The sequence below is a fragment of the Oncorhynchus nerka genome, linkage group LG14, assembly GCF_034236695.1.
Source record: "Oncorhynchus nerka isolate Pitt River linkage group LG14, Oner_Uvic_2.0, whole genome shotgun sequence".
In the NCBI taxonomy this organism is placed as follows: domain Eukaryota; kingdom Metazoa; phylum Chordata; class Actinopteri; order Salmoniformes; family Salmonidae; genus Oncorhynchus; species Oncorhynchus nerka.
In genome coordinates this window covers 82065321-82083658 of record NC_088409.1, presented here as the reverse complement: position 1 = coordinate 82083658, position 18338 = coordinate 82065321, and the positions used below count along the sequence as shown (strand labels likewise).

Genomic DNA, 18338 nt, shown 5'->3' with positions numbered 1-18338 from the left:
GAACACACTTCTGTGGGGCACCAGTGTTGAGGATCAGCAGGGTGGAGATGTTGTTACCTACCCTCACCACCTGGGGGTGGCCTGTCAGGAAGTCCAGGACCCAGTTGCACAGAGCGGGGTCGAGACCCAGGGTCCCGAGCTGAATGATAAGTTTGGAGGGTACTATGGTGTTAAATGCTGAACTGTAGTCGATGAACAGCATTCTTTAATAGGCATTCCTCTTGTCCAGATGTGTTAGGGCAGTGTGGTTGCGATTGCGTCGTCTGTGGACCTATTGGGGCGGTAAGCAAATTGGAGTGGGTCTAGGATGTCAGGTAGGGTGCATGTGATATGGTCCTTGACTAGTCTCTCAAAGCACTTCATGATGACGAAGGTGAGTGCTACGGGGCGGTAGTAATTTAGCTCAGTTACCTTAGCTTTCTTGGGAACAGGAACAATGGTGGCCCTCTTGAAGCATGTGGGGACATCAGACTGGGATAAGGATTGATTGAATATGTCCGTAAACACACCAGCCAGCTGGTCTGCGCATGCTCTGAGGACGCGGCTGGGGATGCCGTCTGGGCCTGCAGCCTTGCGAGGGTTAACACGTTTAAATGTTTTACTCATGTTGGCTGCAGTGAAGGAGAGCCCGCAGGTTTTGGTAGCGGGCCGTGTCAGTGGCACTGTATTGTCCTCAACGCGAGCAAGGAAGTTGTTTAGTCTGTCTGGGAGCAAGACATCGTGGTCCGCGACGGGGCTAGTTTTTCTTTTGTAGTCTGTGATTGACTGTAGACCCTGCCACATACATCTCGTGTCTGAGCCGTTGAATTGCGACTCTACTTTGTCTCTATACTGATGCTTAGCTTGTTTGATTGCCTTGCGGAGGGAATAGCTACACTGTTTGTATTCGGTCATGTTTCCGGTCACCTTGCCCTGGTTAAAAGCAGTGGTTCGCGCTTTCAGTTTTGCGTAAATGCTGCCATCAATCCACTGTTTCTGGTTTGGGAATGTTTTAATAGACGCTGTGGGTACAACATCACCGATGCACTTGCTAATAAACTCACTCACCGAATCAGCGTATTCATCGTTTAAATGTTTTACTCATGTTTTACTCATTGTTGTTTGACGCTATGCGGAACATATCCCAGTCCACGTGATCGAAGCAATCTTGAAGCGTGGAATCCGATTGGTCGGATCAGCGTTGAACAGACCTGAGCACGGCTGCTTCCTGTTTTAGTTTCTGTCTATAGGCTGGGAGTCGTGGTCAGCTGTTCCGAAAGCAGGGAGGGAGAATGCCTTATATGCGTCGCGGAATTTAGAATAACAATGATCCAGGGTTTTGCCAGCCCGGGTCGCACAATCGATATGCGGATAAAATTTAGGGAGCCTTGTTTTCAGATTAGCCTTGTTAAAATCCCCAGCTACAATAAATGCAGCCTCAGGATATGTGGTTTCCAGTTTACATAGAGTCAAATGAAATTCTTTGAGGGCCGTCGATGTGTCTGTTTGGGGGGGAATATACACCACTTTGATTATGATCGAAGAGAATTCTCTTGGTAGATAATGCGGTCGGCATTTGATTGTGAAGAATTCTAAGTCAGGTGACCAAAAGGACTTGAGTTCCTGTATGTTGTTATGATCACACCACGTCTTGTTAATCATAAGGCATACACCCCCGCCCTTCTTCTTACCAGAGAGATGCTTGTTCCTGTCGGCATGATGCGTGAAGAAACCAGGTGACTGTACCGACTCCGATAGCGTGTCTCGAGTGAACCATGTTTCCGTGAAACAAAGAATGTTACTGATGCTAACTGACCATCTATACTGGTGCTAACTGACCAGTGAGTCTATACTGATGTTAACTGACTGTCTATACTGGTGCTAACTGACCAGTGAGCCTATACTGATATTAACTTACCGTCTATGCTGATGCTGACTGACCGGTGAGTCTATACTGATGATAACTGACCATTGAGTCTATACTGATGCTAACTGACCGTCTATACTGGTACTAACTGACCAGTGAGTCTATACTGATGATAACTGACCAGTGAGTCTATACTGATGATAACTAACCGTCTATACTGGTACTAACTGACCAGTGAGTCTATACTGATGCTGACTGACCAGTGAGTCTATACTGATGCTAACTGACTTTCTATACGGATGCTAACTGACCGTCTATGCTGATGCTAACTGAACAGTGAGTTGATACTGATGCTGACTGACCGGTGAGTCTATACTGATGCTAACTGACCAGTGAGTCTATACTGATGCTAACTGATCAGTGAGTCTATACTGATGTTAACTGACCGTCTATGCTGATGCTAACTGAGAAGTGAGTCTATACTGATGCTAACTGACTGGTGAGTCTAAACTGATGCTGACTGACCAGTGAGTCTATACTGATGCTAACTGACTGTCTATACTGATGCTAACTGACCAGTGAGTCTATACTGATAACTGTTTGTCTATGCTGATGCTAACTGACCAGTGAGTCGATACTGATGCTGACTGACGGTTGAGTCTATACTGATGCTAACTGATAATCTAGACTGATGCTGACTGACCAGTGAGTCTATACTGATGCTGACTGACCAGTGAGTCTATACTGATGCTAACTGACCAGTGAGTCTATACTGATGCTAACTGACCAGTGAGTCTATACTGATGCTAACTGACCAGTGAGTCTATACTGATGCTAACTGACCAGTGAGTCTATACTGATGCTAACTGACCAGTGAGTCTATACTGATGCTAACTGACCAGTGAGTCTATACTGATGCTAACTGACCAGTGAGTCTATACTGATGCTAACTGACTGTCTATACTGATGTTAACTGACCATCTATGCTGATGCTAACTGATCAGTGAGTCTATACTGATGCTAACTGACCATCTATACTGGTGCTAACTGACCAGTGAGTCTATACTGATGCTGACTGACCAGTGAGTCTATACTGATGCTAACTGACTGTCTATACTCATGCTAACTGACCACTGAGTCTATACTGATGTTAACTGACTAGAGAGTCTATACTCTATACACTACCATTCAAAGGTTTGGGGTCACGAATACATTTCCTTGTTTTTGAAAGAAAAGCACATTTTTTGTCCATTAAAATAAAATAAAATACATCAGAAATACAGTGTAGACATTGTTAATGTTGTAAATGAGTGTTGTAGCTGGAAACTGCAGATTTTTTTATGGAATATCTACATAGGCGTACAGAGGCCCATTATCAGCAACCATCACTCCTGGGTACCAATTGCATGTTGTGTTAGCTTTTTAAAATGATAAACTTGAATTAGCTAATTGATCATTAGAAAACCCTTTTGCAGTTATGTTAGCACAGCTGAAAACTTGTTCTGATTAAAGAAGCAATAAAACTGGCCTTCTTTAGACTAGTTGAGTATCTGGAGCATCAACATTTGTGGGTTTGATTACAGGCTCAAAATGGCCAGAAACAAAGACCTTTCTCCTGGAATTACATTTACATTTAAGTCATTTAGCAGACGCTCTTATCCAGAGCGACTTACAAATTGAATTCTTTAGTCAGAACAAGTTTTCAGCTGTGCTAACATAATTGCAAAAGGGTTTTCTAATGATCAATTAGCTTTTTAAAATGATAAACTTGGATTAGCTAACACAACATGCAATTGTTTTTATAGCTTCAAATGTCTTTCCTGTTTCCACTCCACTCTGGGGGGTTGCTGTACTCGGGAGATGTACTGTTTGGGGTTAATATGGATGCCCTCACTTTAAGATAGTGTGGCTTCTATTTAGGCTAGTTGATTTAAAGGTTGTCATAGGAATGAAAGGGCCTCTCTCCTTTTATAGTTAGAAAGTGTCTTGCTTTGTCTCTCTTTGCAAAGATATGTAATATTTACCTACTCCACCGCCGTGCTTCAGGACAATCAGGGTTTCTGAGATAAGTGTGTGTCTATGTGTGTGTGGGGTAGTGAGTATTGTCAGGAGGGCATTGCGTTTCAACTTCTTCCCAGGATCCTGTGTTTCTGAATGGGACTGCAGTGGTTCCCACACCGCTTTCTCCCATTGGGCCGCCTGGCCTTGGGGTCACAGGTCAATGGTTGTCAAGGCAACCCTGGGTTATTGGTGAGGGGTTCTGTACAGGGTTCTACTGCTGTTCACATGTAGATGAGCTGAGGTTTGGCTAAAGCTGGGGGAGGCTGGGCCGGCGCTGAGGATGGGCTGAAGGTGAGGCAGGGGACATGATGGGCTGAGGCTGGGCTGAGGAGGAGGCTGGGGACATGATGGGCTGAGGCTGGGCTGAGGGGAGGCTGGACTGAAGAGGAGACTGGGCTGAAGCTGGAGACATGATGGGCTGATGCTGGGCTGAGGAGGAGGCTGGGGACAGGATGGACTGAGGCTGGACTGAGGAGGAGGCTGGGAACATGATGGGCTGACAGGGGGCTGAGGGGGAGGCTGGGCTGAGGCTGGACTGAGGAGGAGGAGGCTGGGCTGAGGCTGGGAACATGATGGGCTGACAGGGGGCTGAGGGGGAGGCTGGGCTGAGGCTGGGAACATGATGGGCTGACAGGGGGCTGAGGGGAAGTTAATTGACTATATACCTAATAAAGGAGGGTCCTTTGAGCAATGGATGTCAGTGGTGTCTCTCTCGCTATACTTCTCTCTCGCTATACTTCTCTCTCACTCTCTTTCTCTCACTCAATCCTTCATTCTCTGCTATTTCATTTAGTCTCTTCTCCCTCACAATCTGTCAAACATTGAGGAGTTGACCCATTAACCTCTCTTGGGTAGGGGGCAGTATTTTCACGTCTGGATGAAAAGCTTACCCAATGTAAACTGCCTGTTACTCAACTAGGATATAAAGTTTCTACAACTGTTAAAATTATGTCTGTGAGTATAACAGAACTGATATGGTAGGCGAAACCCAGAGGACAAACCATCCCAAGAAAAAAAAAATCAGCCTAACACTGTTTTCAATGGCTGTCATTTTTATTATAAGGCTAAATCCTCCCAGAATGCAGTTCCGAGGGCTTCCTCTAGATGTCAACCGTCTTTAGAAAGAGTTTCATGCTAGTTTTTGGAAAAATTAGCCCGAAATGGTAGTTTTTCTAGGTGGCTCCCATTTTGGCTGTAGTGTTTCCAAGCGAGTGGAAGAGAGCGCGTTCTTTGGTATTTTTCTCCGGTAAAGACGATAATGATTCTCCATCTTAAATTTGATAGTTTATTTACGTATTAGGGTACCTAAGGTTGGATTATAATCGTTGTTTGACTTGTTTGGAAAAGTTTATTAGTAACGTTTGGGATTCATTTTGTATGTATTTTTATGGAGGGAAACTGGGTGGATTATTGACTGAAGCGCGCCAGCTAAACTGAGTTTTATGGATATGAAGAAGGGTATTATCGAACAAAAGGACCATTTGTGATGTAACTGGGACCTTTTGGAGTGCCAACAGAAGAAGATCATCAAAGGTAAGGCATTTATTATATCGCTATTTCTGACTTTCGTGGCGCACTTGCCTGGTTGAAACATGTTTTTCATGCTTTTGTATGCGGGCGTGGCCTCAGATAATCGCATGGTGTGCTTCTGCTGTAAAGCCTTTTTGAAATCTGACACAGCGGCTGGATTAACAAGAAGTTAAGCTTTATTTTGATGTATTACACTTGTGATGTTATGAAAGTTAAATATTTATAATTCTGTAGTTTGAATTTTGCGCTCTGCAATTTCATTGGATGTTGGCCCATAAGAAGTTAAAGTAATTTGAAAATGTTTATACTCCCCCCCCCCCCCATCTCTCTCCAGTCCACCTAATCCCCACTACGCCCATGGGTGAGGAGCGGCCCCACCAGGGTCAAGGCCAGGGCCAAGGGAAAAGCAGGAAGAGAGTGATCCCTGTCCCCCACACAGAGGATCCTGATCCAGACCCCATCACTGAGGCGTATGGCTACTGCAACATCCCCAACCGCTCTGAACAGTCCTGGGAGGGTGAGACACACACACTCACTCACTCACTCACTCACACACACACCCAGTCTGCTAACGTGTTAGCCATTGCCTCAACCAATCAGTGAAGATAGCTCAGGTTTTATAACAGAACTTTAGGAAGTCAGTCAGTAGGTAACAAGGAAGGTTTAGAAATATGGAACACTTAGATGTGTGTACTAGAGGTCGACCGATTATGATTTTTCAACGCTGATACCGATACCGATTATTGGAGGACCAAAAAAAGCTGATACTGATTAATCGGACGATTTTATATATTTGTAATAATGACAATTACAACAATACTGAATAAACAATGAACACTTTTATTTTAACTTAATATAACACATAAATACCTTCTATTTAGTCTAAAATAAAAGTGAACCGTTCCGTATTTTATCTAACGGTTGGCATCCATAAGTCTAAATATCGCTGTTACATTGCACAACCTTCAATGTTATGTCATAATTTTGTAAAATTCTGGAAAATTAGTTCGCAACGAGCCAGGCGGCCCAAACTGTTGCATATACCCTGACAATTTCCCTAGTTAATATGGCCTGCTAACATTAATTTATTTTAACTAAATAAATATGCAGATTTAAAAATATATATACTTCTGTGTATTGATTTTAAGAAAGGCATTGATGTTTATGGTTAGGTACATTCATGCAACGATTGTGCTTTTTTCGCAAATGCGCTTTTGTTAAATCATCCCGTTTGGTGAAGTTGGCCGTCTTTGTTTGGAAGAAATAGTCTTCACAGTTCTCAACGAGCCAGGCGGCCCAAACTGCTGCATATACCCTGAATCTGTTCCACAGAACGCAAGAGAAGTGAAACAATTTCCCTAGTTAAAATAAATTCATGTTAGCAGGCAATATTAACTAAATATACAGGTTTAAAAATATATACTTGTGTATTGATTTTAAGAATGGCATTGATGTTTATGGTTAGGTGCACATTGGTGCAATGACAGTTCTTTTTTCGCGAATGTGCTTGTTACATCACCTGTTTGGCGAAGTAGGCTGTGATTCAATGATAAATTAACAGGCACCGCATTAATTATATGGAACGCAGGACAAGCTAGTTAAACTAGTAATATCATCAACCATCTGTAGTTAACTAGTGATTATGTTAAGATTGATTGTTTTTTATAAGATAAGTTTAATGCTAGCTAGCACCTTACCTTGGCTCCTCGCTGCACTCGTATAACAGGTAGTCAGCCTGCCACGCAGTCTCCTCCTGGAGTGCAATGTAATCGGCTGAAAACGGAATGGCCGATTAATTGGTCGACCTCTAGTGTGTACGCCAGATGTGTTGGGTTATGTAAAGATAATTGATAGGCTGGGGTTAGGTCATAGTTTGCTAGAGGATAAAGGGTCATGGTTAGAGGATAGAGAGGATAAAGGATAGAGAGGATAAAGTGTCATGGTTAGAGGAAAGAGAGGATAAAGTGTCATGGTTAGAGGATAGAGAGTATAAAGGGTCATGGTTAGAGGATAGAGAGGATAAAGTGTCATGGTTAGAGGATAGAGAGGATAAAGGGTCATGGTTAGAGGATAGAGAGGATAAAGGGTCATGGTTAGAGGATAGAGAGGATAAAGGGTCATGGTTAGAGGATAGATTAGAGGAAAGAGAGGATAAAGGGTCATGGGTAGAGGATAGAGAGGATAAAGTGTCATGGTTAGAGGAAAGAGAGGATAAAGGGTCATGGTTAGAGGATAGAGAGTATAAAGGGTCATGGTTAGAGGAAAGAGAGGATAAAGTGTCATGGTTAGAGGATAGATAGTATAAAGTGTCATGGTTAGAGGATAGAGAGGATAAAGTGTCAGGGTTAGAGGATAGAGAGTATAAAGGGTCATGGTTAGAGGATAGAGAGTATAAAGGGTCATGGTTAGAGGAAAGAGAGGATAAAGTGTCATGGTTAGAGGATAGATAGTATAAAGTGTCATGGTTAGAGGAAAGAGAGGATAAAGTGTCATGGTTAGAGGATAGAGAGTATAAAGTGTCATGGTTAGAGGAAAGAGAGGATAAAGTGTCATGGTTAGAGGATAGAGAGTATAAAGGGTCATGGTCAGAGGATAGAGAGGATAAAGGGTCATGGTTAGAGGATCGAGAGTATAAAGGGTCATGGTTAGAGGATAGAGAGGATAAAGGGTCATGGTTAGAGGAAAGAGAGGATAAAGGGTCATGGTTAGAGGATAAAGTGTCATGGTTAGAGGATAGAGAGTATAAAGTGTCATGGTTAGTGGAAAGAGAGGATAAAGGGTCATGGTTAGTGGAAAGAGAGGATAAAGGGTCATGGTTAGAGGATAGAGAGTATAAAGGGTCATGGTTAGAGGAAAGAGAGGATAAAGGGTCATGGTTAGAGGATAGAGAGGATAAAGGGTCATGGTTAGAGGATAAAGTGTCATGGTTAGAGGATAGAGAGTATAAAGTGTCATGGTTAGTGGAAAGAGAGGATAAAGGGTCATGGTTAGAGGATCGAGAGTATAAAGGGTCATGGTTAGAGGATAGAGAGGATAAAGGGTCATGGTTAGAGGAAAGAGAGGATAAAGGGTCATGGTTAGAGGATAAAGTGTCATGGTTAGAGGATAGAGAGTATAAAGTGTCATGGTTAGTGGAAAGAGAGGATAAAGGGTCATGGTTAGAGGATAGAGAGTATAAAGGGTCATGGTTAGAGGAAAGAGAGGATAAAGGGTCATGGTTAGAGGATAGAGAGGATAAAGGGTCATGGTTAGAGGAAAGAGAGGATAAAGTGTCATGGTTAGAGGATAGATAGTATAAAGTGTCATGGTTAGAGGAAAGAGAGGATAAAGTGTCATGGTTAGTGGAAAGAGAGGATAAAGGGTCATGGTTAGAGGATAGAGAGTATAAAGGGTCATGGTTAGAGGAAAGAGAGGATAAAGGGTCATGGTTAGAGGATAGAGAGGATAAAGGGTCATGGTTAGAGGAAAGAGAGGATAAAGTGTCATGGTTAGAGGATAGAGATTATAAAGGGTCATGGTTAGAGGATAGAGAGGATAAAGGGTCATGGTTAGAGGATAGAGAGGATAAAGGGTCATGGTTAGAGGATAAAGTGTCATGGTTAGAGGATAGAGAGTATAAAGGGTCATGGTTAGAGGTTAGAGAGGATAAAGTGTCATGGTTAGAGGATAGAGAGGATAAAGTGTCATGGTTAGAGGAAAGAGAGTATAAAGGGTCATGGTTAGAGGATAAAGTGTCATGGTTAGAGGATAGAGAGTATAAAGGGTCATGGTTAGAGGATAGAGAGTATAAAGGGTCATGGTTAGAGGATAGAGAGGATAAAGGGTCATGGTTAGAGGGTAGAGAGGATAAAGGGTCATGGTTAGAGGATAGAGAGTATAAAGGGTCATGTTTAGAGGATAGAGAGGATAAAGGGTCATGGTTAGAGGATAGAGAGGATAAAGGGTCATGGTTAGAGGATCGAGAGGATAGAGTGTCATGGTTAGAGGAAAGAGAGGATAAAGTGTCAGGGTTAGAGGATAGAGAGTATAAAGGGTCATGGTTAGAGGATAGAGAGGATAAAGGGTCATGGTTAGAAGATAGAGAGGATAAAGGGTCATGGTTAGAGGATAGAGAGTATAAAGTGTCATGGTTAGAGGAAAGAGAGGATAAAGTGTCATGGTTAGTGGAAAGAGAGGATAAAGGGTCATGGTTAGAGGATAGAGAGTATAAAGGGTCATGGTTAGAGGAAAGAGAGGATAAAGGGTCATGGTTAGAGGAAAGAGAGGATAAAGTGTCATGGTTAGAGGATAGATAGTATAAAGTGTCATGGTTAGAGGAAAGAGAGGATAAAGTGTCATTGTTAGTGGAAAGAGAGGATAAAGGGTCATTGTTAGTGGAAAGAGAGGATAAAGGGTCATGGTTAGAGGATAGAGAGTATAAAGGGTAATGGTTAGAGGAAAGAGAGGATAAAGTGTCATGGTTAGAGGATAGAGAGTATAAAGGGTCATGGTTAGAGGATAGAGAGGATAAAGGGTCATGGTTAGAGGATAGAGAGGATAAAGGGTCATGGTTAGAGGATAAAGTGTCATGGTTAGAGGATAGAGAGGATAAAGGGTCATGGTTAGAGGAAAGAGAGGATAAAGGGTCATGGTTAGAGGATAGAGAGTATAAAGGGTCATGGTTAGAGGATAGAGAGTATAAAGGGTCATGGTTAGAGGATAGAGAGTATAAAGGGTCATGGTTAGAGGATAGAGAGGATAAAGGGTCATGGTTAGAGGTTAGAGAGGATAAAGTGTCATGGTTAGAGGATAGAGAGGATAAAGGGTCATGGTTAGAGGATAAAGATGGTTAGAGGATATAAAGGGTCATGGTTAGAGGATAGAGAGTATAAAGGGTCATGGTTAGAGGATAGAGAGTATAAAGGGTCATGGTTAGAGGATAGAGAGTATAAAGGGTCATGGTTAGAGGATAGAGAGGATAAAGTGTCATGGTTAGAGGATAGAGAGGATAAAGGGTCATGGTTAGAGGATAGAGAGTATAAAGGGTCATGGTTAGAGGATAGAGAGTATAAAGGGTCATGGTTAGAGGATAGAGAGTATAAAGGGTCATGGTTAGAGGATAGAGAGGATAAAGGGTCATGGTTAGAGGATAGAGAGGATAAAGTGTCATGGTTAGAGGACAGAGAGTATAAAGGGTCATGGTTAGAGGAAAGAGAGGATAAAGGGTCATGGTTAGAGGATAGAGAGGATAAAGGGTCATGGTTAGAGGATAGAGAGTATTAAGGGTCATGGTTAGAGGATAAAGTGTCATGGTTAGAGGATAGAGAGTATAAAGGGTCATGGTTAGAGGATAGAGAGTATAAAGGGTCATGGTTAGAGGATAGAGAGGATAAAGGGTCATGGTTAGAGGATAGAGAGGATAAAGGGTCATGGTTAGAGGATAGAGAGGATAAAGGGTCATGGTTAGAGGATAGAGAGTATAAAGAGTCATGGTTAGAGGATAGAGAGGATAAAGGGTCATGGTTAGAGGAAAGAGAGGATAAAGGGTCATGGTTAGAGTATAGAGAGTATAAAGGGTCATGGTTAGAGGATAGATAAGGATAAAGTGTCATGGTTAGAGGATAAAGTATAAAGGGTCATGGTTAGAGGATAGAGAGTATAAAGGGTCATGGTTAGAGGATAGAGAGGATAAAGTGTCATGGTTAGAGGATAGAAGGATAAAGGGTCATGGTTAGAGGATAGAGAGGATAAAGGTCATGGTTAGAGGATAGAGAGTATAAAGAGTCATGGTTAGAGGATAGAGAGGATAAAGGGTCATGGTTAGAGGAAAGAGAGGATAAAGTGTCATGGTTAGAGTATAGAGAGTATAAAGGGTCATGGTTAGAGGATAGAGAGGATAAAGTGTCATGGTTAGAGGATAAAGTGTCATGGTTAGAGGATAGAGAGTATAAAGTGTCATGGTTAGAGGAAAGAGAGGATAAAGTGTCATGGTTAGTGGAAAGAGAGGATAAAGGGTCATGGTTAGAGGATAGAGAGTATAAAGGGTCATGGTTAAAGAGAGGATAAAGGGTCATGGTTAGAGGATAGAGAGGATAAAGGGTCATGGTTAGAGGAAAGAGAGGATAAAGTGTCATGGTTAGAGGATAGAGAGGATAAAGGGTCATGGTTAGAGGATAGAGAGGATAAAGGGTCATGGTTAGAGGATAGAGAGGATAAAGGGTCATGGTTAGAGGATAGAGAGTATAAAGGGTCATGGTTAGAGGAAAGAGAGGATAAAGTGTCATGGTTAGAGGATAGAGGATAAAGGGTCATGGTTAGAGGATAGAGAGGATAAAGGGTCATGGTTAGAGGATAGATAAAGATGGTTAAAGGATGGTTAGAGGATAAAGTGTCATGGTTAGAGGATAGAGAGTATAAAGTGTCATGGTTAGAGGAAAGAGAGGATAAAGTGTCATGGTTAGTGGAAAGAGAGGATAAAGGGTCATGGTTAGAGGATAGAGAGTATAAAGGGTCATGGTTAGAGGAAAGAGAGGATAAAGGGTCATGGTTAGAGGATAGAGAGGATAAAGGGTCATGGTTAGAGGAAAGAGAGGATAAAGTGTCATGGTTAGAGGATAGATAGTATAAAGTGTCATGGTTAGAGGAAAGAGAGGATAAAGTGTCATGGTTAGAGGAAAGAGAGGATAAAGGGTCATGGTTAGAGGATAGAGAGGATAAAGGGTCATGGTTAGAGGAAAGAGAGGATAAAGGGTCATGGTTAGAGGATAGAGAGGATAAAGGGTCATGGTTAGAGGATAGAGAGGATAAAGGGTCATGGTTAGAGGATAGAGAGGATAAAGGGTCATGGTTAGAGGTCATGGTTAGAGGATAGAGATATAAAGGGTCATGGTTAGAGGATAGAGAGGATAAAGGGTCATGGTTAGAGGATAGAGAGGATAAAGGGTCATGGTTAGAGGATAGAGAGTATAAAGGGTCATGGTTAGAGGATAGAGAGGATAAAGGGTCATGGTTAGAGGATAGAGAGGATAAAGGGTCATGGTTAGAGGATAGAGAGGATAAAGGGTCATGGTTAGAGGAAAGAGAGGATAAAGTGTCATGGTTAGAGGATAGAGAGTATAAAGGGTCATGGTTAGAGGATAGAGAGGATAAAGGGTCATGGTTAGAGGATAGAGAGGATAAAGGGTCATGGTTAGAGGATAGAGAGTATAAAGAGTCATGGTTAGAGGATAGAGAGGATAAAGGGTCATGGTTAGAGGATAGAGAGTATAAAGAGTCATGGTTAGAGGATAAAGGGTCATGGTTAGAGGATAGAGAGGATAAAGTGTCATGGTTAGAGGATAAAGTGTCATGGTTAGAGGATAGAGAGTATAAAGTGTCATGGTTAGAGGAAAGAGAGGATAAAGTGTCATGGTTAGAGGATAGAGATTATAAAGGGTCATGGTTAGAGGATAGAGAGGATAAAGGGTCATGGTTAGAGGAAAGAGAGGATAAAGGGTCATGGTTAGAGGAAAGAGAGGATAAAGGGTCATGGTTAGAGGATAGAGAGGATAAAGGGTCATGGTTAGAGGATAGAGAGTATAAAGGGTCATGGTTAGAGGATAGAGAGGATAAAGGGTCATGGTTAGAGGATAGAGAGGATAAAGGGTCATGGTTAGAGGATAGAGAGGATAAAGGGTCATGGTTAGAGGATAGAGAGGATAAAGGTCATGGTTAGAGGATAGAGAGGATAAAGGGTCATGGTTAGAGGATAAAGATGGTTAGAGGATAAGAGGATAAAGGGTCATGGTTAGAGGATAGAGAGGATAAAGGGTCATGGTTAGAGGATAAAGTGTCATGGTTAGAGGATAGAGAGTATAAAGTGTCATGGTTAGAGGAAAGAGAGGATAAAGTGTCATGGTTAGTGGAAAGAGAGGATAAAGGGTCATGGTTAGGGATTATAAAGAGTCATGATAGAGAGGATAAAGGGTCATGGTTAGAGGATGGTTAGAGAGGATAAAGGGTCATGGTTAGAGGATAGAGAGTATAAAGGGTCATGGTTAGAGGAAAGAGAGGATAAAGTGTCATGGTTAGAGGATAGAGAGGATAAAGGGTCATGGTTAGAGGATAGAGAGGATAAAGGGTCATGGTTAGAGGATAGAGAGGATAAAGGGTCATGGTTAGAGGAAAGAGAGGATAAAGGGTCATGGTTAGAGGAAAGAGAGATAAAGGGTCATGGTTAGAGGAAAGAGAGGATAAAGGGTCATGGTTAGAGGATAGAGAGTATAAAGATGGTTAGAGGAAAGAGAGGATAAAGTGTCATGGTTAGAGGATAGAGAGGATAAAGGGTCATGGTTAGAGGATAGAGAGGATAAAGGGTCATGGTTAGAGGAAAGAGAGGATAAAGGGTCATGGTTAGAGGATAGAGAGGATAAAGGGTCATGGTTAGAGGATAGAGAGGATAAAGGGTCATGGTTAGAGGATAGAGAGGATAAAGGGTCATGGTTAGAGGATAAAGTGTCATGGTTAGAGGATAGAGAGTATAAAGGGTCATGGTTAGAGGAAAGAGAGGATAAAGTGTCATGGTTAGAGGATAGAGAGGATAAAGGGTCATGGTTAGAGGATAGAGAGGATAAAGGGTCATGGTTAGAGGAAAGAGAGGATAAAGGGTCATGGTTAGAGGATAGAGAGGATAAAGGGTCATGGTTAGAGGATAGAGAGGATAAAGGGTCATGGTTAGAGGATAGAGAGTATAAAGGGTCATGGTTAGAGGATAGAGAGGATAAAGGGTCATGGTTAGAGGATAGAGAGGATAAAGTGTCATGGTTAGAGGATAGAGAGGATAAAGGGTCATGGTTAGAGGATAGAGAGGATAAAGGGTCATGGTTAGAGGATAGAGAGGATAAAGGGTCATGGTTAGAGGATAGAGAGGATAAAGGGTCATGGTTAGAGGATAGAGAGGATAAAGGGTCATGGTTAGAGGATAGAGAGGATAAAGGATAAAGGTCATGGTTAGAGGATAGAGAGGATAAAGGTCATGGTTAGAGGAAAGAGAGGATAAAGGGTCATGGTTAGAGGATAGAGAGGATAAAGGGTCATGGTTAGAGGATAGAGAGGATAAAGGGTCATGGTTAGAGGATAAGATAAAGTCATGGTTAGAGGATAGAGAGGATAAAGGGTCATGGTTAGAGGAAAGAGAGGATAAAGTGTCATGGTTAGAGGATAGAGAGGATAAAGGGTCATGGTTAGAGGATAGAGATAAAGGGTCATAAAGGGTCATGGTTAGAGGATAGAGAGGATAAAGGGTCATGGTTAGAGGATAGAGAGGATAAAGGGTCAAGAGGAAAGAGTAAAGTGTCATGGTTAGAGGATAGAGAGGGATAAAGGGTCATGGTTAGAGGAAAGAGAGGATAAAGGGTCATGGTTAGAGGATAAAGTAAAGTCATGGTTAGAGGATAGAGAGGATAAAGGGTCATGGTTAGAGGAAGAAAGGATAAAGGGTCATGGTTAGAGGAAAGAGAGGATAAAGGGTCATGGTTAGAGGATAAAGTGTCATGGTTAGAGGATAGAGAGGATAAAGGGTCATGGTTAGAGGATAGAGAGGATAAAGGGTCATGGTTAGAGGATAGAGAGGATAAAGGGTCATGGTTAGAGGATAGAGAGGATAAAGGGTCATGGTTAGAGGATAGAGAGGATAAAGGGTCATGGTTAGAGGATAGAGAGGATAAAGGGTCATGGTTAGGAGGATAAAGATGGTTAGAGATAAATAAAGGGTCATGGTTAGAGGATAGAGAGGATAAAGTGTCATGGTTAGAGGATAGAGAGGGATAAAGTGTCATGGTTAGAGGATAGAGAGGATAAAGGGTCATGGTTAGAGGATAGAGAGGATAAAGGGTCATGGTTAGAGGATAGAGAGGATAAAGGGTCATGGTTAGAGGATAGAGAGGATAAAGGGTCATGGTTAGAGGATAGAGAGGATAAAGGTCATGGTTAGAGGAAAGATAGGATAAAGTGTCATGGTTAGAGGATAGAGAGGATAAAGGGTCATGAGGATAGAGAGGATAAAGGTCATGGTTAGAGGAAAGAGAGGATAAAGGTCATGGTTAGAGGATAGAGAGGATAAAGGGTCATGGTTAGAGGATAGAGAGGATAAAGGGTCATGGTTAGAGGATAGAGAGGATAAAGGTCATGGTTAGAGGATAGAGAGGATAAAGGGTCATGGTTAGAGGATAGAGAGGATAAAGGGTCATGGTTAGAGGATAGAGAGGATAAAGTCATGGTTAGAGGATAGAGAGGATAAAGTGTCATGGTTAGAGGATAGAGATAAAGGATAAAGAGAGGGTCATGGTTAGAGGATAGAGAGGATAAAGGGTCATGGTTAGAGGATAGAGAGGATAAAGGGTCATGGTTAGAGGATAGAGAGGATAAAGGGTCATGGTTAGAGGATAGAGAGGATAAAGGTCATGGTTAGAGGATAGGATAAAGTGTCATGGTTAGAGGATAGAGAGGATAAAGGGTCATGGTTAGAGGATAGAAGAGAGGATAAATAAAGGGTCATGGTTAGAGGATAGAGAGGATAAAGGGTCATGGTTAGAGGATAAAGGGTCATGGTTAGAGGAAGAGATAAAGGTCATGGTTAGAGGATAGAGTATAAAGGTCATGGTTAGAGGACAGAGAGGACAAAGGGTCATGGTTAGAGGAAAGAGAGGATAAAGGGTCATGGTTAGAGGATAAAGTGTCATGGTTAGAGGATAGAGAGTATAAAGGGTCATGGTTAGAGGATAGAGAGGATAAAGGGTCATGGTTAGAGGATAGAGAGGATAAAGGGTCATGGTTAGAGGATAGAGAGGATAAAGGGTCATGGTTAGAGGATAGAGAGGATAAAGGGTCATGGTTAGAGGATAGAGAGATAAAGGGTCATGGTTAGAGGATAGAGAGGATAAGGTCATGGTTAGAGGATAGAGAGGATAAAGGGTCATGGTTAGAGGATAGAGAGGATAAAGGGTCATGGTTAGAGGATAGAGAGTATAAAGAGTCATGGTTAGAGGATAGAGAGGATAAAGGGTCATGGTTAGAGGATAGAGAGGATAAAGGGTCATGGTTAGAGGATAGAGAGGATAAAGGGTCATGGTTAGAGGATAGAGAGGATAAAGGGTCATGGTTAGAGGATAGAGAGGATAAAGGTCATGGTTAGAGGAAAGAGAGGATAAAGTGTCATGGTTAGAGGATAGAGAGGATAAAGGTCATGGTTAGAGGATAGAGAGGATAAAGTGTCATGGTTAGAGGATAGAGAGGATAAAGGGTCATGGTTAGAGGATAGAGAGGATAAAGGGTCATGGTTAGAGGATAGAGAGGATAAAGGGTCATGGTTAGAGGATAGAGAGGATAAAGGGTCATGGTTAGAGGATAGAGAGGATAAAGGGTCATGGTTAGAGGAAAGAGAGGATAAAGTGTCATGGTTAGAGGATAGAGAGGATAAAGTGTCATGGTTAGAGGATAGAGAGGATAAAGTGTCATGGTTAGAGGATAGAGAGTATAAAGGGTCATGGTTAGAGGATAGAGAGTATAAAGGGTCATGGTTAGAGGATAGAGAGGATAAAGGGTCATGGTTAGAGGAAAGATAGGATAAAGTGTCATGGTTAGAGGATAGAGAGGATAAAGGGTCATGGTTAGAGGATAGAGAGGATAAAGTGTCATGGTTAGAGGATAGAGAGGATAAAGGGTCATGGTTAGAGGATAGAGAGGATAAAGGTCATGGTTAGAGGATAGAGAGGATAAAGGGTCATGGTTAGAGGATAGAGAGGATAAAGTGTCATGGTTAGAGGATAGAGAGGATAAAGGGTCATGGTAGAAGATAAAGGTCATGGTTAGAGGATAAAGTGTCATGGTTAGAGGATAGAGAGGATAAAGTGTCATGGTTAGAGGATAGAGAGGATAAAGTGTCATGGTTAGAGGAAAGATAGGATAAAGTGTCATGGTTAGAGGATAGAGAGGATAAAGGGTCATGGTTAGAGGATAGAGAGGATAAAGGGTCATGGTTAGAGGATAGAGAGGATAAAGGGTCATAGTTAGAGGATAGAGAGGATAAAGGGTCATGGTTAGAGGATAGAGAGGATAAAGGGTCATGGTTAGAGGATAGAGAGGATAAAGTGTCATGGTTAGAGGATAGAGAGGATCAAGTGTCATGGTTAGAGGATAGAGAGGATAAAGGGTCATGGTTAGAGGAAAGAGAGGATAAAGGGTCATGGTTAGAGGAAAGAGAGGATAAAGGGTCATGGTTAGAGGAAAGAGAGGATAAAGTGTCATGGTTAGAGGATAAAGTGTCATGGTTAGAGGATAGAGAGGATAAAGGGTCATGGTTAGAGGATAGAGAGGATAAAGGGTCATGGTTAGAGGATAGAGAGGATAAAGTGTCATGGTTAGAGGAAAGATAGGATAAAGTGTCATGGTTAGAGGATAGAGAGGATAAAGGGTCATGGTTAGAGGATAGAGAGGATAAAGTGTCATGGTTAGAGGAAAGATAGGATAAAGTGTCATGGTTAGAGGATAGAGAGGATAAAGGGTCATGGTTAGAGGATAGAGATTATAAAGGGTCATGGTTTGAGGATAGAGAGGATAAAGGGTCATAGTTAGAGGATAGAGAGGATAAAGGGTCATGGTTAGAGGATAGAGAGGATAAAGGGTCATGGTTAGAGGATAGAGAGGATAAAGTGTCATGGTTAGAGGATAGAGAGGATAAAGTGTCATGGTTAGAGGATAGAGAGGATAAAGGGTCATGGTTAGAGGAAAGAGAGGATAAAGGGTCATGGTTAGAGGATAAAGTGTCATGGTTAGAGGATAGAGAGTATAAAGAGTCATGGTTAGAGGACAGAGAGGACAAAGGGTCATGGTTAGAGGAAAGAGAGGATAAAGGGTCATGGTTAGAGGATAAAGTGTCATGGTTAGA

At 42.1% G+C, this 18338-nt stretch overlaps 1 protein-coding gene across 2 annotated transcripts in view; it reads left to right on the top strand.

The window, feature by feature from the left end:
* The window catches only part of LOC115126400 (2-phosphoxylose phosphatase 1-like), a 53592-nt gene that overhangs the window by 16064 nt on the left and 19190 nt on the right, over positions 1 to 18338 (top strand). The window contains exons 1-2 of one of the 2 annotated variants that reach the window (XM_065000492.1): positions 4515 to 5440; positions 5772 to 5954. In XM_065000492.1, coding sequence (XP_064856564.1) covers positions 5795 to 5954 — 160 coding nt within the window. In that variant the 5' untranslated portion in view covers positions 4515 to 5440; positions 5772 to 5794. Of the gene's footprint in view, positions 1 to 4514; positions 5441 to 5771; positions 5955 to 18338 lie in introns of those variants that run through there. The other variant, XM_065000491.1, reaches the window with a different exon arrangement.